This window comes from Drosophila tropicalis, unplaced genomic scaffold, assembly GCF_018151085.1.
Source record: "Drosophila tropicalis isolate 14030-0801.00 unplaced genomic scaffold, ASM1815108v1 contig_878, whole genome shotgun sequence".
Lineage (NCBI taxonomy): Eukaryota > Metazoa > Arthropoda > Insecta > Diptera > Drosophilidae > Drosophila > Drosophila tropicalis.
The window spans coordinates 16,689,573-16,711,906 of record NW_027173374.1 but is presented as its reverse complement, the minus strand read 5'-3'; the positions used below and the strand labels follow the sequence as shown (position 1 = coordinate 16,711,906).

Genomic DNA, 22,334 nt, shown 5'->3' with positions numbered 1-22,334 from the left:
AGAATTTTGATTACTAAGCTAAACAGCTATATACATATATATGTATAAGTACGTATGTATGTATGTATGTATGTGTCGTTCTGGATTATTGGTCTTAAATGGTTTTTTTTGAAGCACAACTTATGGGCTTTTGTTCTTAATTCTTCTTTTGCTACATACTTTAAGGCTGTGCATGAAAATGCATGAAAAAAACAAGGTTGTCACAGTGGGCATACAAATTTTAAAGTTCATACCACGCAAGTCCCACCATACCCTGAGCTTAGTAATAAGATTTTTTCATAGGAAAGGGTGGTTAAACGGCAGGTTTCAGACAAAAAATTTAATATGAGAAGTTTATTTGACTCTGAGAAGGGCGACCACTTTGATATGATTTGTGACATTCTAGGAACACAAGGGGAAATTAATATGTTTATTTTAATACCTACATATGTGTATCCATTGCTATGAAATTGTACAAAAAATGAACTTAATACTGGTTATGGTTTTCCTTAGAACCGATTTCCCATATTGTTACATTTAGAAAAATTTCATCAGATTTGTAACCAAATATTGCATTAATTCGATAGCATTGCGTGATGGTCTTGACTTAATCTTTATTATTTAAGATAAGTGACGATTGCAATAGCCATTAATTGAATTAATAAGATAACAAGAAAGCAACGAAATCTTTTAAGTATGTAGGTGCGACAATATAAAGTCTGGACAGGGTATAAAAATCGAGCCTGAGATATTGCATTGGGGGCGTCGTCGTGGAAGGAAATGCTCGATTAGATTATAATATGTCGCCGGCCGGCATTCATATACAGATATCCATAGGTATTGTACTTGGGATATACATTTTTAGCCATTTCAGTGAGGCGGCACATATTATGCCAGTGACCTATAAGAAGTTTTTTTGACTGTGAGAATCAAATAAAATATATGTACATATGTATAGTGAAGAAAATATTTAAGCACATTTAATGCATAATTGGTATTACCTTTGGATGGTTGGTTTGTTTAGTTTTCTTTAATATGTACATAGATACTTTAGCTGACAATCCCAACATTTTTACACATATGTATAGATTTCGCACAATTTATTCAGACGGTCTCTTTGAATCAATTAATTGGCTCGTCGTTAGTAATTGATCATGAACATCATTATCACAATGCCAAGGTGCAAGGGGCTAGACTTGGACTTACACTGACTCACAATAAATATTACCCACGTCAGTATGTTTTATAGTTATGCCATATGGGAACACACACAGGGATAGATTTAATATTCGACAATAAACACCCATTTTTGAAAAAAAGCTTTGACTTTAGCTGACAAGCTTTTTGTGCGTTTTGCACCTTTTAATTGGGTCGACTTGTTTAATACCCTAATTAAATATTTCAACCTCCATACATATGAGAAATTTTATCATTCACCTCTTAATTTGCAATTTCTTCCTTTTGTTATTTTATTAATTAACTTCAAATAAAATTATTTATATATATTTTATAATTATATATAAGTAATGACAGTTCCATATGTACATATATTTTCCTAAGGCGTAATTGTGATTCAATCCGTCCAACGATAACGGTAAGTTGACCTTCCATTTAGTCTAACCCTTGCTCCAGTTTTACAGAGTATTTGAATTTTCGAGCATGTGTGCGTTGAGCTGGCGAGCCTATAAAAAGCGACCACCGATTGCCGGAGTTTTTCAGTTGCTTTCAAAGTGTTGACAAGACCAGTTGGCTGCCGCCTTTCATTCCAGTTAAGTTAAACAAACCAAAAAAAAAAAAAAGAAATGGCATCATTCGTTGGCAAGAAGTACAAGTTGGAAAAGTCCGAGAACTTTGATGATTACATGAAGGAATTGGGTAAGTTAAATAATTGTTGGTTATCCGAAAACAAACAATATTTTTACTGTTCATGTACATGTACATAATATGTAACTGTACTCTGTGCATCAGTGGAAGCAGGAAAAAGAAAAAAAAACACGCCACCAAAAAACAGCCGGCCGGCATTTTTTTGCAGCTTTATGTGAGTTAGAGTAGAGAGAAAGATAAAGAGGGAGAGAGAAACGGGAGTAGGGAGAGAGAAATGGGATGATAAAAATCAATATAAGAGAGAATGCAAAAAAAACGTGCCATAACTGCAGCTTCAGCCGTTGATTTTTTTTTGAGCAATAAGCGCATAAAAAAACACACCACAGCTTATCACGAAACATCAAGAAGGTAATAAACTTAAAAACTAATTAAACTGAAGTGTGTACTTTGTTCAGGCCGCACTGAAAGTTGTTTGGCGATTTTCTTAGAAAATTTTGCTCTTCAAAAGAAATGAGTTAAATTAAAATTTCATAATGATTAAGCTTTTGCAGAGACAGGTGCTCGTCACATTTTCTGCTTTTGCTTGGTGAAAGTTCTGAACTTTGCACCGCCCGCTACCAAAAAAAAAAAGAAAAGAAATAAGATAGCTATATGTATATGTATGTATGTACATATGTACAAATGTATATAGTCGCTGTACCGATTCCGATCTTTGCCCTGGGGCTCGCCGTATAGTCTAGACGACGAGATATTATTGTAATTTTAGATGACGGCGCGGAATCGTGGGATGTGGCGGCTCCAAACAACAAAGAAATGAAGAGAATATTCTATTTTTCTGCGGTTTCAATTTGCATCACATCGATCGATTCGATTGTATCAATTTTCCACTACTAATAAACTTACAATTTCTATGAATCTATTGATATACCCTCCTACTCCTGCCCTGCCGTATCTCGGACTTTTAGACTCTTGATTGGCCTCTTATATACATACATATACATACATACATACATACGATAAACTTACTTTGCGATTATTGAATTTTGCACTTTGTCGCCTTATCGGTTTGGCAACAGTTTCGAATTGCATGAATTGATGAGTATGATTGTGGGTGTGTGTGTGTGTGTGTGTTGGTAGGGCTAATCTATTCAAGGCTCTCAAAATTAAACTGTCATACGTTCTTATGGAGAGTCAGTTGTTTGGGTTCCCATAAAATGTCAAAGAAGATAGTGGGCCAAAGCTATCGGAACACAAACACTTTTCAAAAAGAAAGGTTGTCCACTCAAAAGTCTCGTACATAATTGAACATAATTGATTTGTCTGTTTTAATGGACGATGTTGAGAATAGGGAGCGACAAGCAAGTTGCACTGCGATAAGGTTTGCTATATACATATATTTAAATACATACATACATATAGCAACTGACCGACCAATTGATAAGTTCTGATGCTGCTGCTACCCGCATTGTTGTTTGCCGGCATCGTTAACCTTGAGCTCGACTTTTGACGTCTCCGTTTGCCTGCATCCATTGGTGGCCTCTCTCTATCTTTCCGATTGAAAGGGAACTTCATAATTTAGCTTTATTATTTTTAATTAAATAAAATATGATTTGCATTGTTGAGCTCTTCAACTTTGGGCAGGCTAATTCAATTAAATATGTTTCCACTTGATTCCAAATGTTTTTTTAGGCGTTGGCCTGGTCCTGCGTAAAATGGGCAACAGCATCAGCCCCACCGTGGAGGTGACTCTTGAGGGTGATACCTACACTCTGACCACCACATCCACCTTCAAGACCTCAGCCATCAGCTTCAAGCTAGGCGAAGAGTTCGATGAGGAGACTCTGGATGGTCGTCAAGTGAAGAGCGTTATCACTTTGGATGGCAACAAGTTGGTGCAGGAGCAGAAGGGCGATAAGCCAACCACCATTGTACGCGAGTTCACCGACTCTGAGTTGACCACCGTAAGTCCAATCGCTATCAGACCCCGATCGATATTTACATTCTATTCGATTTCTTGCAGACTCTTACCATTGGCAGTGTGAAGAGCGTTCGTGTCTACAAGGCTGTTTAAGAACCTTTCTTTAAACTCTACTGCCCCTAACCTCCGTTTCCCATGACTGAGCTAATCTACGTATAAATCATACAACACTATTTTTGCATTAACAACAAAAACTAACCCAGTTTTCCTACATACGTATATATTATTGTTATTGATTAACAACAAGGAACTGCACACACACACACACACACTCTTAACTTTAATGTTAATTTATATTAAATACGAAAAAGACAATTATGTGCATATACACAGACTTATTGTGTACGAAAAAAAAAAAAAAAAAAGATATGTATTGAAATTTCCAAAAATGCATTTGAATAAATGAAATATGATGTGCTTTAATTATGTTTTTGTTTTGTTTTAAAATAGCTATTTAAAGCTGTCTATGAAGCGTTCCAAATTCGGTCAGCCGCATCATTGAACCCTTTAAGGGGTTTAAAGTTCAATTAATTAATATGGAACAGTCGATTTTTATGGTCAGATGCTTTCTCTCGTATTTGCCAACGTTTTTTTTTAGATTCAAGATCAATCCAATTTTCAGCTAGATTATCATGTGTCTTTCAGTGACTACTTAAAGGCATTAATAAAACAAAATTTGTAGATTAAACTAGCTATTCATAATTTTTAAAAAGTTCTATTAAATGCACTCTTTAAGGCAAATACGATAGTTTATTGGCTAACCACTTGAGAGAAACACAAGCAAGTCGGGACACTGAGAAAACTGTTCACTATTTTGAAATTTTGTAGTACTGGCTATAAAATTTCATTTAATAGATACTATAGGTATTTTTGAACAGGTAACTCGAACCAACATTCAAACAATCGTCTGAACTACACCTGGCAGCAGCTTCAGTAGAAACAAGTGTTTGTGGAGACTAGAAATTTAATATACATATATATTCTCGAAACCGCAAAACTAATGCCATTTGTTATATTATATACACTCTTCGTACACATTCTCCTCTTGTACAGATATATGTATGTATATAGAATTCATTGTAAAGAGACCCAATCATGGCATTTTATGATGGCCCATCCCTCCTACATGCATCCGGTAGGTTCTTTAGCTGCATTTTGCGGTATGCCCCACAAATTGAGGATGGCATGTTACTTTCGCTTACAACATATATGCTTTGTGTTTTCATACAACATGTTGTCCACTTGTATTTTATGGACTCTATGTATCTGGATATACTATATACATACGTAGACCTGAGACGAGTGTGGGTGTGCGGATTGGGAGCTGGAATTAGAGCATGCGCATGAAGAAGATAACATCGTCGTACATTAAGCAGAACGATGGTTAACGAAATTTTAGTTAACATTCGCTGTTTACACCGGCGACACTGTCGGTGACTGCCAGGCCAGAGTCCAATCCGGAGGTCTTTGTTTTGTCTATTGACTGAACTATTTGGGTAAATGGTTAAATGTTGTGTATCATAAATGATAACATTTATATCGATTTGAGTGGCCTGATAATTGGAGAGGTTGGCCGAAACGTTGCTACGCTGAGCCACAGAGTGGGTGGGTGTGTTTAATTTCAAAATTGTGTAATAAAGAAAGTGAAGAAAAAATGTAAGGCCCACTTTGCGGCGCATTTGAAAACTGAATTGTATAACCAACCAAGTTAACGCAAAGCTTTTCCAGTCAAAAAAAGCTTCGGCAAACGAGTTTTTGCAGAATTTGAGATCGTGGGGTCTGTTTTCTTCGCCTCCGTCTCTTTCTCATCATATCACGCCATAGTCGTTATTTGTTCGCTCTTCGGTCATCTAGACATTGGGGCCCTCTCTCACTTGCCGAACTGGAGCACGACCATATTACTAGATTCTACCGACTGACTAACTGGTCGATCGTTTCCCACAGTTGTTTACAATTTGAATATTTTTCGTTTCTCTGCGATTGGAAATTGGAATTTCTTGACGCGTCAAAACAGTTGAGGTTGAGCCGCTGCCCTGGCCACGATCATTTCTCTGTTTGCTGTCTGCTCCCCCTGCTGGCTGTCTGGCTTTCCATATAGCAAAAAAAAAAAAAAAAATACAATTAAATTGTAGTTCCATTAATCAGCTAAGAAAAATTATTTGCTTAGCAGACAAATTATCAAACACAGACGCGAAGTGAGTAGACACAATCCGAGACCATTAAGTAGAAGATTTATGACAGTTTAATAGACCTAGTTTAAAAAAGAGAGTAAAATGTGTGTTTGTATATATGTGTGTGTGTTTGCGACTTCCAGTGAAAACTTATCAGAAAAGTTTGTTTATGTTTTTATCCAAATGTGTTTGTGAACCTCATAAAGTAGCAAACAAACACTGATTTATGAATAATGATATGTACATAAGTACATTCATAATTTTTCTCTTACTTATTTATGGTCATGCAAAAATTATATAATCAGTTTTAAACAATATAATTGTCAAGTGCAAAGAGCAAAACATAAAGGGGAGTCTACTCAATGCCTCCCTCTTCGCCCTCTCTCATTCTCTGCACGTACCATTCGAAATCGAAATCACTATCACCAGATCTTAAGTAATCACTTGAAAAGTTTTCAAATTTGTCTACTAGAAGAACAAGCAAATACATTCATGAAAACACATAGATTTAGGTATTCGTATTTGATTTCTCTGTCTCTGGCGACATTTTCTACTTTAGTTTGTTTTGAACTTTGAATTCAAGGTGAAATTTTTGCGATAAAATACATCAGTATAGGAGGAGGAACGTAGGAATAACAATTGTAAATTCGATTGATTAGAAATATATGTACATACATATATGTATGTATGTTAAATGGACAAACATAAATAGGTAAATGAGAATATACTACGATCGATCTTGTTAGATTATAAAGAAAATAAGAATTGCATAATAGACCACAGTAGAAAATGCACTTAAATTTTTTTTGTCTTCCACCCACACAATTGAAAACTATTTTTGGGTTTTCCATAATCCATTTCCACCCAACTCTAATCTAAAATTAAACATAAAATTTTAGAACGACGAAATAATAATATAGCTGGAATTCCTTCTGGGGGAACATGGAAAGGAATTGCTCCAAATTTCCTTTACGAAACGAATATCTGCTAAGAGCACGAGGAGAATAAGTTTTAACTTAAACAATATTTTAATTTTGCTTTGCAGTCAAATACAAACATGGATCGCCAGAGTCTTGCCGCATTCGTTAGCCCCTACAAATGCCGACCATGGATGACCAGCACAGGTGCTGCAGCTCCGAGCGGTGGTGGTAAAGGTCTTAAGGGTATTGTGGCTGGTGGTATTACGGGTGGAATTGAAATCTGCATCACATATCCCACTGAGTACGTGAAGACACAATTACAACTGGACGAGAAGGGCGCCAATAAACGATACAATGGCATTGCGGATTGTGTAAAAAAGACAGTGCAGCAGCGTGGCTTCTTTGGTCTGTATCGTGGTCTCAGTGTTCTGCTCTATGGCAGTATTCCCAAGTCGGCTGCAAGGTAAGAATTTCGTTTTAAGCAGAAACCTGTCCATTAATTCCATTTATCCGATTTAGATTTGGTGCTTTCGAGTATTTGCGTGGACATGCGGTGGATTCGAAGGGACAACTAAGCACTTCGGGCAAACTGCTCTGCGGTCTGGGTGCCGGCGTCTGTGAGGCAATCGTGGCCGTGACTCCAATGGAGACCATTAAGGTCAAGTTCATCAATGATCAGCGCAGCGCCAACCCAAAATTCAAGGGATTCGCCCATGGAGTGGGGCAAATTGTTAAATCGGAGGGTATTAGTGGCATCTACAAGGGTCTGACCGCCACCATATTGAAGCAGGGCTCCAACCAGGCCATCCGATTCTTTGTTCTCGAGTCTCTGAAGGATGTGTACAAGGGCGATGATCCCAATAAGCCAGTGCCCAAGCTATTGGTTGGCGCTTTCGGCGCTGTAGCTGGAGCTGCTTCCGTTTTCGGCAATACACCCTTGGATGTGGTCAAGACCAGGATGCAGGGTCTGGAGGCAGCCAAATACAAAAATACGGCGGATTGTGCTCTAAAGATTTTGCGTAACGAGGGTCTTGGCGCCTTCTACAAGGGCACAGTGCCGCGTCTGGGACGCGTGTGTCTTGATGTGGCCATTACGTTCATGATCTATGATTCATTTATGGACTTGTTCAACAAAGTGTGGAAATAGAGAGAGTATAGACGAGGCTTAGGGACTTAGTTAGTTAGTATCCACCCTCCAACCCACCCTTCACCTCACCTCAGTTTCAGATCCTAGCTGACCTAGTCAACTGTTGCAATAGTTGATGAACATACAGATTTTGACCTGCTATATTCCATGAGAGCATTTTTAAGTGTTACGCTATTGCGTTGAACCAGAAACTATATACATATACATATATATATTTGTAAAGCATCGAAACTATATCCAAGAAGTGTACATACAACCAACTAAAAATAAATGCATTTCAATGTGTATAAAATAAAAACGAAATAGATGTACAAAAAATAAAAATCGAAAAATTACACATATTGTATTTTTATATTAAACCTTTTAATTATCTTATCAAGCTTGTTTTTCTATCACTCAGATAAGACTTTAAATAAACGTTGATCAATTCAATAATATCGATAATTTTGATTATAGGTAATATACATATAACCTTGTCAGTCCCGAAAAAATTGGTAATCTTCATTCAAATCGAACATTTTTTTAGCCTCATTAAATTATATCCAAGTAAAAACAAGCTGACAAAAAACCATACGGAAAATTTCCGTTCGGAAATTACGTATTTTATTTACTATCTGTAGAGTAGACTCGTTCTTTTAATAACTTAGCTAAATTTTATAGGGTAAGTATTTCAAAATGCTTGCACCATTGGGATAGATCTATGCTAGAAACTAAGCTGCGTCCTATCGCACTACATTCAGGGGAATAGACCCGTTCTTGCTGGACGCTATTCTGCCCAGAGTATTGTCGAGAGATTCGGACAGCTGTTGCCAAATACATTTTCCGATTATTGAGATTTCCTCGAGGGGCGGCCTAAAGGCTACCAGGAGATTCAAACAAATGCCATCAGTGCTCGCCCCCTCAGTCGATGTGCTGCTGGCGGCATGCTCCACACCGATTAGGCCATGTGGCCGATGTTGGGGCAATTCGGCACCAAAAATCTCAATCATAAATTTGCGTAGTGTTGAGTGAAGACTGCGATTTGGATGCAACTCCACGGTAGGAAAATGATGGGCATTCTTTTCACTGATCAGAATATTCATTGAATTGGTTGCCCGCTTACGGGCCACTGCCAGGACACGAATGTAGTTGCGTTTGTGTGAATAGCGGGTTGGCAGGATATTGCCATGCCACAATGATGAGCCCACTGTGACGGTTGGGCTGATTTGTTTATGAAATGAACGCCCAATATCAATGATGTTGAGTATGTCATTCGATCGCAAGTTCACCTCCTTTGGATCTCGCATCCATCGAGCTTGTATGGACTCAGCATCGGCATCGGCGGGAGTCTTTAGACGGCCACCCGTTATTCTCCCTGTCAAGACGAAGCGAAACCATGATCCGCCAGCTGATTCCACTGCTAGCAATGTCGTTAGTTCGGCATTAAGTCCGGTTTCTTCAAATACTTCACGTGCCGCAGCTTCAATGATTGATTCCCCCCGCTCCATGCGACCAGCGGGTAAATACCATTTTCCTGAGAGACAGATAAATAGACACACGATATCGAGAGAGAGCGAGAGCGGCAAATACTCACCTGTACAACTTTGTTTGGCCTCTTCAATCATTAAGACCTCATCATGGTCATTGATGAGAACACAGGCCACAATATAGGTTACCGTCTGGCCGAGAATGGGCAAGAAATCCGGAGACGAAGATGGTTGCACTCCCTGCGCCTCAGCAGTGGCATTCTGCTCCATTAGCGAGAAATCACACAGTTCAGTGGTTATGTCGCCCAGATCTCTACCTTCCAATATGCCACGCAATTTCTCCTCTATAGTCGACATCCTGATCGCTGGTCGTCCCGTTCTAAATCTCTCTCGATATAATCGCTTCAAGCCTGGCAAAGTTTTCGTGTTTGGTGTGTGTGAAAGTTGAGTTGGCAAAAAACAAAAATAATTATGAGACACCTCAAAACTTACGTTAACCACAAAAATTCCGTTGCGTCGTCGTCTGGGCCTGGCAATAAATGGACTCAATTCGTTAAACATGCTCAGCACAAGCAGAAGCAGCCTAATCTATGCATATGGCCGCTTTATGCAAATTCCAAACGTTCTTCTAACACGGCGCGACTGAAGTGAGCTCAAGACTGGGCAAGATGTGACTGAGACTGAGTGGAGGCAGGCAATCCACTCCACTCACAGGTGCTTAGTAGTCTGCTAACAACCACCAGCAGTCCGCTGTTGTTGTTTTTGGGCTCTATATGTGTTTTTCTTTTATATTGATATCGAAATAGATGTCAAACGAGTTTCAGTTTTCGTTTGATTCGTGTGTGTTTTTGCTGCTCTCCGAATCCGATTCTGCTGAGTCTATATTTGTATGTGTGTAGCTGGAGGTTGCTGGTGAAAGTGCATCGGAATTTCGCTCAAGTGGCGGAACGCCAGTTGCTCCTCTTATGTGGTCATCGTGTGCGTCTACAACTAAAGTTCTTAATTGTTGCTGGTTGAATTCTAATTTGCTTTTTGGTCGTTCTTTTTCTGTGGTTCAATCACCACATAGAAGCATCAACCACTTATGGTTGTCAAGGTTTTTCACATAAATTTAGTTAGCACATAAATTTTATTCTTTGTTTTTAGTTTCCAAAAGCAAGATCCAAATGTAAAATGTCAGAAGTATATAAAAGAAAATTCAATAGTTCTTCAAACGCAAAATGGTTTATTTTGTTGTTTACATATTACTAAAAGTAATGGCAACACTGGCTCTTCATAATGTAAATAATAATCAGCTGATCAGGCATCGAAGAACTACTAGCTGCAGTTTGAACTAGTAGTTCGCTAGGAACCAGCAACTAGTTCTTTGAGGATTTCCATCAGGGATATTAGAAAAATTTCTACGATTTAAATATTAACTTTTTTTAATTGTAACTAAATATCTATTCGATTAAAAATTAAAATCTGAGAACAGTTTTGTCTTAAAAGCTAAGCATATCCAAAAAGCTGGTCACACTTCTTTTAGTAAGCGCGAAGAAACAAGAATTTTAAACTCAAAACTAAACATATTTTTCATGCAATGACAAATTTGCTGAGAAAGTAGCAGAAAATTGAAATGAAGATGGCAATCAATCAATTTAAATTCGAAATTTAGCAGACAAACAGCAAATAGGCGTCCTCCCAAAGAGATGAATGCAATTTAAGTAGATAAAAGTAGGCATGACGACTGTATACACATACGACTATATGTGCATATATATATATATACATATATATATATATATATATATATATATACGGGTGCCACTGTCGACTCCTCCTTTGTCTTTCGCGAGATTGCTGGCAATAAAATTTGAATGCGGAAATTTCATTGTTTACCCAAATCGATCATCATTAAAAGCATTGCCAGTTGCAAGTGCCAATTGCTTTTGAGAATCCATGGCGTATACTTAATGTGTGTGTGTGTTTGTGGTGGGTTATTGCTTTGGCGCGGGAGATGTCGAGGGTAATGGAAACACTGACAACACACCGTCCCGAGAGCGAGACTCTTTTCCCCCTCCTCTTTGGCTGGTTAGGTGGTAATTCAATTTTTTCTTTGCTTTTCTCTGAATTTTTTTCTCTTGATTTTGCCATTTAGTTAGAGGCTCAATGGAGAAGCTGTGAGTATATTTCGTGCTTGGGTGGGTTACTGGTTACTTTCGTTTCGAGTGTATGTGTGTGTGTGTGTAACCGCATTTCACATTTCCGACTTTTGTCATTACATTGTTAATTTGTTTTAGTTGTTTTTTAATTTCCTTAGAGAGTCGCAACCTCGCAGCCATCATAGATGCGCACATGCGTGAGTGGTGTGTGTTCCTGAGTAGTGTACTTGTGTGAGTGTGTTTGTGTGTGTTAATGTACTGTGAGTGGATCTCTGGTAATAACGGCTAAAGTAAAATGCCTGATAAAGTGGTGAATGTTTTGGAATGCGTTGCCTGCTGATGCTGAGATGCGATGACAAGCAAAAAGCGAACGAACGAACAGAACAGAACACAACACAAAACGTTCATTTCCCATATGAACCATTATTCGTTAAAACCCGTAAATTTTGCTGAAAACGAACACATAGCTATAGCACAACAACAACAATAACAAACATTAACAACAACATCAACGGCAACGAAAACAACATCAACATCAGACCAAGGAGCTGCTAAACACGAGAATAATGTTTAAAATGTTTATTATGTGTGCAAGTGACGCGAGAGCTTCTCTCTTCTTTCAACCGACAGTAGCTGCTGCTCCCTCCCACCCGTTCTCTTACCGCTTAACCATAGAGACATAGGCGCCCAGGGCCGGTTCGACGTCATAATTGCAATTTGTGCAAATTGGAGTTCAGTTGTGCTCTGTCTCTCTCTCTGACTATGGGAATAGCAAGTCATCATCATTTAGCCAATCATTAGAGGGGTTATAGAGGGAGTGGGAAGAATGCTTTATCTTCTCACATCAATTCATCATTTTCTAAAGGGAATACATTAAAAATGCTTTTGTATTTTATATGAATTTGTCTATACGGAAAATTTCAGTTGAACTATTTTGACCTTTCCAATTTGCTCCTTCTTCTTCCTAGATCCGTTCCTGTTAGCCCACAAAACAGTTTGACTGGATGTGAGTGTGTCTGTGGATGTGTGTATTGGTGGTAATTGTATATACATATGTTTCGGTATATAACTGCTATGTCTTTATATGTTTGTATGTATGTACATATGTATGTATATTTATGTGTTGATTTTCGTTTGCCGGCAGGCAATGTCGACGCCGGATGCGAAACAAGTAGTCCAAATAACCCGCAATAAGCTTTTGTCACGATTAACAAGGCTTACGCAAATGTATGCCTCACTGCTTATGTGTGCGTGTATGTGTATGTGTGTGTGTCTGTGAGCATAATTACATGCACAACTCGGGTGTGCGTGTGCGTGTGTCTTTGCCATATTTTAGATTAATGATGGCATCTCTCGTATTAGGCAAATGAAGAAATCGACATCGACATGCGGTTAAGGTGGGAATTTTCTGGTTAAGGCTTAGGCCTGAAAGCCTCCGCAGCCATCCTTTTGCGGTTTTCACAGCATTTCCGCAACAAATTTGCCACAACAATAAGTGCATATCATTATGCTGATTTAAGTGGGAACCCACCCAAACCCCAATCCAACCCAAACCCAGTCCACATCTATAGCAAGTTATTACGCGCACACCTGACCCCAAAAAAGAAACACACACGTACAAACAAATAACATGCATACATATACAATAAGTATTCGGTGGAGCTAAGAGGTCCTTGCTGGGTTTTGGTCTTGGGTCTGGGTTCGGGGTCTGGGCACTGGGTGGTAGCTATGAGTATGCATGCAAGTGGGTACATAAATCTTTGTTTAAAGACACATGCACAATGTAAGTTAAATTGGCAATAACGTGCTTTTCTTTTTATATGCCGCGCTCGCTCACACAGACACACACATACACATACACACACACACGGCAACGTAAACACATAGAGACGACGTTACGGTAACGGTAACGGAACCTTGTTTGCAAGGAAGTAACAACCTGTTTTCACCCCATGTACTGGGTTTCCCTTTTATGTGCGCTCACTCAGCTCCGACCCATTGGCTTGGAGTTTGGGTCTCGGTTCATTTTTTTTTTCATTTTTCGGGCGGTTCCTCTTTCCGCTATTACCCCCTTCCTTACTGTTGTAGTTGCTGTTATGCTTTAATTATGCCCTTGTCAAAAGGTGGGTCTAGTGGGTATGGTCGCCTTTTGCTGGCCAAGTCTCTCGCTCTGGCTCTCGTTTTGCTTTTTGTTGCCTGCTCCTGTTATGAACACACACTCGCACACACAATAATAAATAAATAAAAAAAAGATTTTTATATAAGCGAAGGCTGTCCCATAAAACTCGGTAATACATATCCGTAGATAGCATAAAAAAAAAATCAAATGGAAAATCTGCAACATCATCGATACCACACGGAAAATAAAATAACAAAAACAAGCAAGCGAAACGAAACCACCAGCATAGGCAAAGGGTTAGTATCCCAAAAAGTATGCTTCACAAAACTCAACAACAAGCCAAGTATGGACATTCGTCTATAAAAAATACATGACTTCTTGGAAAACGAATCAAAAGTCTATTATTTCATCCAAACATTTCATAAAAATAATTTATGTGTGTTTTTGTGCTTATATTTAACATATTTTTGAGTTTCTGTTGAAATAATTTAAATTCACACTTCTCATTGTGGTTAACTGAAGGACTTTTGCTTGATCTTAAAATTGGTTAATTCATTCATTTTAAAACGGTATAGACAACTCGAGAGTTATAGTTTTGTTTCTCCACAAACTTTCGTCTTCTGAGCTTAAATCCTTTACCAAAATAGAGTTTCATTATGTCCAATTTGACTTGAATTACATTTCCCCCAATATTTGATAATCTAATGAGCTTTAAAGACACTTGTCGTCCAATACTGCAGAAAAGTGTGATCATTAATTGCATTTTAAGGTCAACATTGGCTGCTAAATAGCAAATAATCCTATTAGTGGGCTTGCCTTTATGGGGATTGGATTGTAAACTCCTTGCAAAGCTTCTTAATTTCCCCGTAGAGCAAAGTCTTAAGTGATTACACTTAAGTAAATTATGTTTAAGACATCAGCCAACGTCACTTGTATAGATATTTCCGTAGCGGCTTTTCCTCGAAATATACATAAATATAAATATTTTGTAAACAAATGAGCAATGTCAGGCAGCAAAATATTCTATAATTATTTGTATATGGTTGCCAGAAACGCTATTTATATGAATGAACTTAAATGTTAAATTCATTCATTGTTTTTGAAAAATTCCATTGGGATTATGCGTGCGATGTGTGTAAGAAACTCTTAAGGGATTTGATTCCTCAAGTGTAATTTTAATCTCAAAGATTTTCCGGCAAGTGCAAGAATGTTTATATATTTCTTCTTTTTGAGTAGAGGAAGGGATTGGAGGGCATATTATTATTCAAAATCCAATTGAGGCCGAAACAAGACTTAATAGCGATTTGTTATCTTAATTTTGTTGAAATTGAAACTCAAACTCAAATTAACTAATCAAGCAACCCACTTAGATGTGGATTGGAATGATTTACTACTAACTCACTTACTCAAAGCTGTCATCGCCTTGTCTTTGGCAAGGCATTCCACAATCTTATATCTTATCTTGCACAAAACGCGAGAGCGGGCTTATCTCATTAAATGCCAGGAGACGCCATTGAATCATTTTACAAATGGATGAGTACATGTCGCATATATGAATATACAAAACGGGGAGGCTTACAACAGGCAGAGGGAGGGACCATGTCTATTCCTAGGCCTGGTCTAGGCGGCCACTTGAGCTCACACATACACTATACACACATTGGAATACACATACACCAGCGCAATTGCTGACAAATGAGATAATTTACACGCTGAAATGAAGCCCATAAAGGCTCATTTAAAATTCAGCGGCGTCTGGGGCATAATTTTTTTTCCTTCACGTTTTTTCCAGCGTTTCACTGCTTTTGCCTTTTGCTTTTGCTGGATGGCTTTGCTTCCTTTTTTCTTTTTTGAATTTTTTTGTGTTTAATGGTTCTCTGCCATGACATACGTGGCTGGATATTAAAAGAGAAGGGAACCCAGGCAGAACCACAGAGTCTGATCCAGAACCAGAAGCCAAAAATCAGGTATGGATCTAGCTATCTAGCGGGGCTTTTGGTAAAATCAAATTGTTAATTATGTGAAACTAATGACGGTGTGAACAGTTTGAATTGGAAAGGTCTGGAGAGAAATTTGGTATTTCAAATCATTCTAGTTAACCCAGTATCTTACTTCTTAGTCAGTTATACACCTTTTCCGCCTGTAATCCTCCCCTGTATTTTAGCAGAGTAAATGGCTTGGGGCACGACAGCAGCGAGAGAAAATCTTTATTAGCATACGGCATAAAAATTTATTAAAGATGAACGCCGACGACTCAAATGAAAAGCTTTTCAGGATTCGAGTGTGTGTAAGTATTACATGTTAGTTTCCCAGTGCTTCCTTTCTTTTTAGTCTGCCCTAACCCCAACCCCTCTCCTTTTTCCACCCATTTGATGTTTTTGTTTTTATTGTAAATCGATTTGAAGTTTTTGATTAGGCCAGAAATAACTTGAAGGCGTAGTTGAGATTTGTTTTGCTTACCATTTATTTTGTTGCCATCCCAATTTCTAGTTTGGTTCCCTCTATCTATCTATTTTGGTAAGTTTGTCATTTGTTTGAGGCGGTTTTTATGATGTTCAACTTAATTTTATACAAATGACCTAAGGTCATATCACCATTTATATCCGTCAATCCCTTTTTGGTATAAGTTTTATATTTGCTTGTTTTCGTTTTTGTTTCCTTTTCTTTTCTTTACGTTTTTTCTTTCTTTCTTTTTTTAGTCTCTTCTTTAGTGTTGTTTCTTTCATTTCTTTTTGTCTGTCGTTTTACTTGGTTTCTGTTGCTTTTAAGGGCATTTTTATGTTTTGCTGGAAGCGCCAACTAACTGGCAGGCCCTGGTCCTAAAAGCCTTTAGCCAAATATCTTCAAGAGAGACCAGTAGCAGTAGCAGTAGCAGAAGCAGCAGCAACAACTGACTGACTGAACAGACAGATATATGCATATTTATATGGCCGTGTATATATACATATGTACATATACATATAAAAGTATATGTACATCTATGCTTATGTAAATACAGAAAACGCAAATGTTTGTTTGTATAAAAAGGAAAAACGTCGAGTTTAAGAGGTGGGGGGCGTCTGACACCAGGACACCAGGATGGCAATATAAAAAGCCAAGTTGAGCCACTTGCAAAAATGAAAGGAAAATGTCGACGGCAAGACAACGGACAGATTGATGGTTAGAGGGGCGGCAGCGTGTGGGGGACTGGGGTACCGGGGGACAAACGGATGGATAGATGGAAAAAATCCGTATCCCATAGATTGCCTGAAGAAGTAAGCATAAAGAAAGCAAAGTTTTCCATGACTCAAAGTATTTCCTGGTTATTCTTAAGGCTTTTAACACGACACGACGGAGCAAACCAACAACAGACCAGCAATTGAGTTATATTTGATGCATATCAGATGCTCTTCAATGTTCAAGCCGAAAACTGCCCCCGAAAAGTCGAAGCCAAACAAAAAGCATTCAACCGAATGGACACACAAGTCTCTCATGTATGTAAATGCCCCTACGGGGATTGGGCAAGCAGCATCAGCAGAAGGAAAAGGAAGCGGGGGAAGAGAAGTCAGGCCAGTATGGTCCGTTCCAAATGTTCAATGGGGGTGGGGGTAGGATAAAGGTTTAGGGGGAGCTGAGGCTAAACTGCTACTGCTTCTGGCATATGCTGGATCCGAGTGCAGTGACCAGTTACATATATAGATAGATATCCAATATACATACATATATATATGTTGTGTTGCCTACATACAAACGGATGAAGAAAAGTAATTAATTATTGTTTTCTCTCATCTCCCTGTCTCCTTCTCTCTCTCTTTATATCTATCTCTCTTTGTATTGTTTATATAAATATTGTCGTATGCAATTCTCTTTGTTTTTATTTGGGTTCTCGGTTTTGTTGCTGCTGCTGCCACATAAATCATCATTTGAGCGGAAAAGGCCATGCAAAAGTTTAACTGACCATGTGACACATAAGTATATGTCAGAGAACATCCTCTCCTCATTCCATGTGTGGTTCCATGGCGGCAAATGAAACAAAAGTCGACAAACAAACAACCAAAAAAAAAAAAAAAAAAATTTACAAGAAATTATACAATGAATATTGCATTAGTATCGAATAGAATAATTGATAGAAATCTCAGGAACTGGCAACTTGAAAAACATGGCAACCAAAACTAGTTCTCCATTATAAATGGTAATGACAGGCACACAAAATTTCTTCAACTGGGTAAATAATTTAATTTCTTCAAAAAATATCCTTTGAATTAATGAATAACTAAAAAGAGAATTGACAAATAAAATAAAACCTATGCAATTTAAATGACACATATGTATATTATAACAAATGAAACTTAAATAAACTTAAGTTGATTGAAAAATACAAACTCATTTAAAAATATAAATAGCAATCTCCTGCTTAAAAAGGATGATACAGTTCAAATGAATTATGTGTCTACTTTGTGTATATCAAGGTAGTTTACCTTGTTAAGAGATTTGCTCAGAAATTGGTTAAGTATTAAAATTTAACATATTGGAGAATCCCTAGAGAAAAGTAGCTTATTGCAAGGATATCTTTTTACCGATTTCCTTTCATTTTTTCTTTGAAATTTATTTGACTTTTAATTTAGTGTTGGTTCGGCGACTTTTTAACTGCATGTGGAACGATTTGAAACAATAAATCAAAATGGGCCAAAAGTGTTTGCCATCATTTCGGTGGATCTTGATAAGGGTTTCGTTTCTTCATTTGGTTTTTGCTTTTCGTTGTTTTTCTTGTCCTTTTTTATTTTTTGAAAGCAGGTTCATCGAACCTGTATCGAAATTTCAGACAGAGACGGAGACAGTCGCAGACCCAGACCAAATCCGAATCTGAATGAAAGTAAGGTAAACTGAACCAATCAATAGCTTTACCTATATATACAAAAGACATTTCAGAGGCTGCTTCAAAGGGAATAACTCACATCGTTTATTTATATGCCACAAAACGTTGGAGTTGTATGTAGCTAACCTATTCTCTGTTGAGATTACTTTGTAGCTGACAAATTCTTTATCAACATTGATGTAGATGTACGTTGCCAGAACGTCATGGGATAGCCAGGCAGCCATCGTGCACAGGGCACTGGGCACAGGGCATGAGATTTAATCACCACCTGTCTTTCTTCACTTGCCAGGTGCCTAACAATGGGAGCCAGTATGTACCTACACACACATACCTAACTGTAATGTAAAGGGGCGGCATGGCTGGGCGGGAGAGGATCTTAATCAGCTTCCCATCTAAATGTGCCTCAAATTGAATAATGAATGTAAAGTGGTTGAGTGGCTGAGTGGTCGACTGGTTGAGTGGTTGAAGTTGGGCACGCCTCATTTTGGTCTCTGGTCTATCGCTGCTCAATGAAATGCATTAAATCAATGTATCGTTGTTGTTGAAAGAAACTTCTGGTCGCTGCTGGCAGCAGTTGGCCCCAAAAAGTGGGCAACGAAATGTAAATTTTCGGTGGGTGGACCTGATCCATCCTCCTCAGCAGGTGTCTGCTTAGCCGTAAACATCAATTACGCCGCCGCCCCAACTATTCACGCGATTAGCCGCGTTTTCTAGTTATTGGGTAATAGCCATCGCTGTTTCCAGTTAGAGAAGGAGGAAGAGAAAGTGGAAGATGGAAAGTAGAGACAGAGTTACGCTGAATTGAATTAACGGGCCACAGCACTACTGAACGCTGTAAATTTTGTACGGTGCATCTGATAAACGTAACAGGCGTACCACGGCTGGCCGTAAATGGCTGAGCCACTGCCGAAGAGTTATTTCAAATGTTGAAACGCGGCGTGAAAAAACACAACGAATGTAAAACAGTCGGACAGTCAGCCAGACAGACGAACGGAATGAATGAGAAAGAGATAGACCGAGGAGAAAGGGGGAAATTGAGGCGAGTTTATTGCTTTGCCTGGTCTGGTCTTAAAAGCGAAAAGCCATTTGTATTCATTTGAAATTAATTTAGCATTCATTCAAGGCGACGTCGGACGTCGGCACAGCAGCTCCACCAGGGGACTTCAAAGGGCGGGGTGGTCTTATAGTAGCAGCAGAAACACGAGCAATAAATGGCGCCCAGGCGCTGAGCGGCAGCTAAGCAATGGATAAATACGTGTACGTGGCATACATTTAGCCTAGCAAAGCAACGGATACGGAGATGGAGCTGGTGAGCCAAGCGACGACGTCGACGTTTATCGATAAGCAGTTGATAACCCCCCAATCTAACCTTCTCGTAAGCCTGGCCTGGGCCTAGGCCAATTGAAACTACCACAACAAGGCTTGCTCCACTAATTTTAACAAATTAATTGGCAACAATAAATTTCGCTTGCGAAAAAGGTGCACAGATAACATCTTGGAATAAGGCTGACTGTGCGCGTGTGTGGGTGAGTGGGGTGATGTGTTTGTATGTGTGGGGCTGGCAACGGATACTATATATTGCTCCACTAATTTGATTTCTCCAATGACAGACACTTAAGCACCCCGTTGTTAAACTGATATATATGTTTTTTGTAGCTAATATGCTTTCTCTTCCATCTGTGGAATGAAAAAAAGAAAATCAAGTTCCCGTAATTAGAAATTTTCTTTAATTATAAACAAAGAAACGACCAAGACTTTTTTCACTTTTGCAATTCCCTCTATTCTGCATGTAAATAAAAATAAATGCAACTTAATGTGAATCAAAAAGAGATTCAGCAATCCATTTAAATTTTTCATTTACGTATTTTCTTCATAAATCGATTCTTAATTGGGATTGCCCTAAAGCTTAAAATGTTTAACTATATACATTCGTTACGTGTGTATACATATATGCACTTTTCAAATTGTTTATTGAAGAATTGCCGCCCCCCATCCTCTTAACCATTGTTTCAGCAATTTTCTGGTAGTGCACTTGCAGCAACAGAAGTGCATTTTGGGTTAAATATATAATTACAATTATTTTGCTGATGTCGAAAACTGATAATCTGAATTATTTATAATATAATTTTCGATACTAATACAACCCCCTCCTGGTCAAAACTCAATTCAATAATTTCTCTATTAGTTTGCCCGTTGTGTGTGTGTGTGTGTGTGTGTGTGTGTGTGGCGGTTTCTGACCCCCAAAGGTGAAGCCTTGACTGCCTATGTTTGATTATTTTGCTAAATGCCAGTCCAGTTCAGTATATTTACATAAATGTCAGAAGGGGACTAGATCCAGGGAGCAAGCGACAAGAGGGACGACGAGCTACATTGAACTCTAATCATTTGTAATGGCCGCTAGGTGGCGTGTCAATTGCAGGCACCATCAATGAAGGTAGCAAGAAGAGTAGAAGAGTAGGGAAGTAATATCTGTCATTTCATTAGATGATGTTGTACGAATCTCTCTCTCTCGAAATTTACATTTGACAAGCCTACAGGGCATTCTCACAGTCAAGCACACTCGACTGGATCGGAACAAAACTTTACCATTTTATTTATGAGCTTGTAAGCTATGCGTTGAAAAGCCGTCCACCCGCCATCCGCCCCCCATTCTCATCCGCATCCCACATCCGACGGCGGGAGGATACGGATACGCTTTCGACAGCAACATTTGCCGGCCATAACACGCAACATTTGACACGGTCGACCATTGAGACCGAGCGGCCGACAGGCCAGCAAGGTAGCCAGCATGTACAGGTGTCGCCTATGCCCCTTAGGCAAGTGAGAGGTGAGACGACATAGAGGAGGGAGAGGGGGGCTACATCACAAATCTTTCACAACAGAGACGCATGTACATAAACTGAAATTGGCCTATAACTGTCTGTTCAATTGTTTTTGGCGCACAAAACGAATAGCATGAAGTAAAGAATGACATGGTTCTGTGGGGAAGAGAGATGGAGTGAAGGCACCGGGAGGGGGTGGGGTGCTATGCATACATGTACCTACCTATATATTGCGGTAAAAATCGCATTTCTATGGGCCAGCGTAAATCATTCACGAGCAACACACACACACATGGAGAGAGACTAGCAGTCGGGGCCCCCAAATGTAGACTATATTAATATGCCAAAACGAAGGCGTGTGTATTGCGAATATTCATTTGTACGTGACTATTGAGCATATTATGCTCGGGCCAACTGTTCGTAAATGTTTGTGTCTCGCAGACGCGAGGCAGTTGAGGCAGGTTGTGCTAATAACCCAGATAGCCGGAGAGAGATTGAGAGAGTGAGCGACAATTTAAAAGAGAGACCGAGAGAGAAACCCGCTCCGGGTCTCATCGCTCGGTTTTGCGGTTGCGGCCGAGCATAAGTGGATGGTTTTATACCTGCGACAAAGTAAAAAAAAAAAACCCTTGCCTTCAATTTAAAAATAAAACTGCCCACTTTCTCGGGCTTATTAAAAATGTAACGAAAAATAACAACAACAACAACAACGACCAGAAGGAAAATTAAAATTTTATATCTACACGCACACACACTCACACAGTTCCGTGCTCTCTTGCACACTCTCTCTCTCTCTGAGTGACGCTTGCGCATTGACTTATTCGGAGTAACCTCTTCGTAGTAGTTTAAGATTGTGATAGACACGGCGATTCGACATGACTTGCTGTAAAGGAATCAGTTCCAGTACGCGAA

At 38.9% G+C, this 22,334-nt stretch overlaps 3 protein-coding genes across 5 annotated transcripts; 2 read left to right on the top strand and 1 right to left on the bottom strand.

Annotated features, from left to right (window-relative positions):
- The first annotated feature begins 1,689 nt into the window (after nt 1-1,689).
- fabp (fatty acid binding protein) lies at nt 1,690-4,204 on the top strand. Its single transcript, XM_068300692.1, has 3 exons — nt 1,690-1,854; nt 3,493-3,764; nt 3,824-4,204. The coding sequence occupies exons 1-3, from the start codon at nt 1,782-1,784 to the stop codon at nt 3,872-3,874; spliced, it is 396 nt and encodes a 131-aa protein (XP_068156793.1). The 5' UTR covers nt 1,690-1,781; the 3' UTR covers nt 3,875-4,204.
- A 1,057-nt stretch (nt 4,205-5,261) lies between these two features.
- sea (scheggia) lies at nt 5,262-8,354 on the top strand. 3 transcript variants are annotated; one of them, XM_068300287.1, is made up of 3 exons: nt 5,262-5,277; nt 6,998-7,335; nt 7,392-8,354. In XM_068300287.1, exons 2-3 carry the CDS (start codon nt 7,010-7,012, stop codon nt 8,017-8,019), a joined length of 954 nt encoding a protein of 317 aa, XP_068156388.1. In that variant the 5' UTR covers nt 5,262-5,277; nt 6,998-7,009; the 3' UTR covers nt 8,020-8,354. The 3 variants fall into 3 exon arrangements, with proteins under 3 accessions (XP_068156388.1, XP_068156386.1, XP_068156387.1); XM_068300285.1 differs by lacking the exon at nt 5,262-5,277 and adding an exon at nt 5,684-5,976; XM_068300286.1 differs by lacking the exon at nt 5,262-5,277 and adding an exon at nt 6,506-6,664.
- A 245-nt stretch (nt 8,355-8,599) lies between these two features.
- Nucleotides 8,600-10,734, bottom strand: LOC137584737 (8-oxo-dGDP phosphatase NUDT18). Its single transcript, XM_068300284.1, has 3 exons — nt 9,978-10,734; nt 9,593-9,895; nt 8,600-9,532 (listed from the first exon to the last, which is right to left on the bottom strand). The coding sequence occupies exons 2-3, from the start codon at nt 9,840-9,842 to the stop codon at nt 8,742-8,744; spliced, it is 1,041 nt and encodes a 346-aa protein (XP_068156385.1). The 5' UTR covers nt 9,843-9,895; nt 9,978-10,734; the 3' UTR covers nt 8,600-8,741.
- Between the last annotated feature and the right edge of the window lie 11,600 nt (nt 10,735-22,334).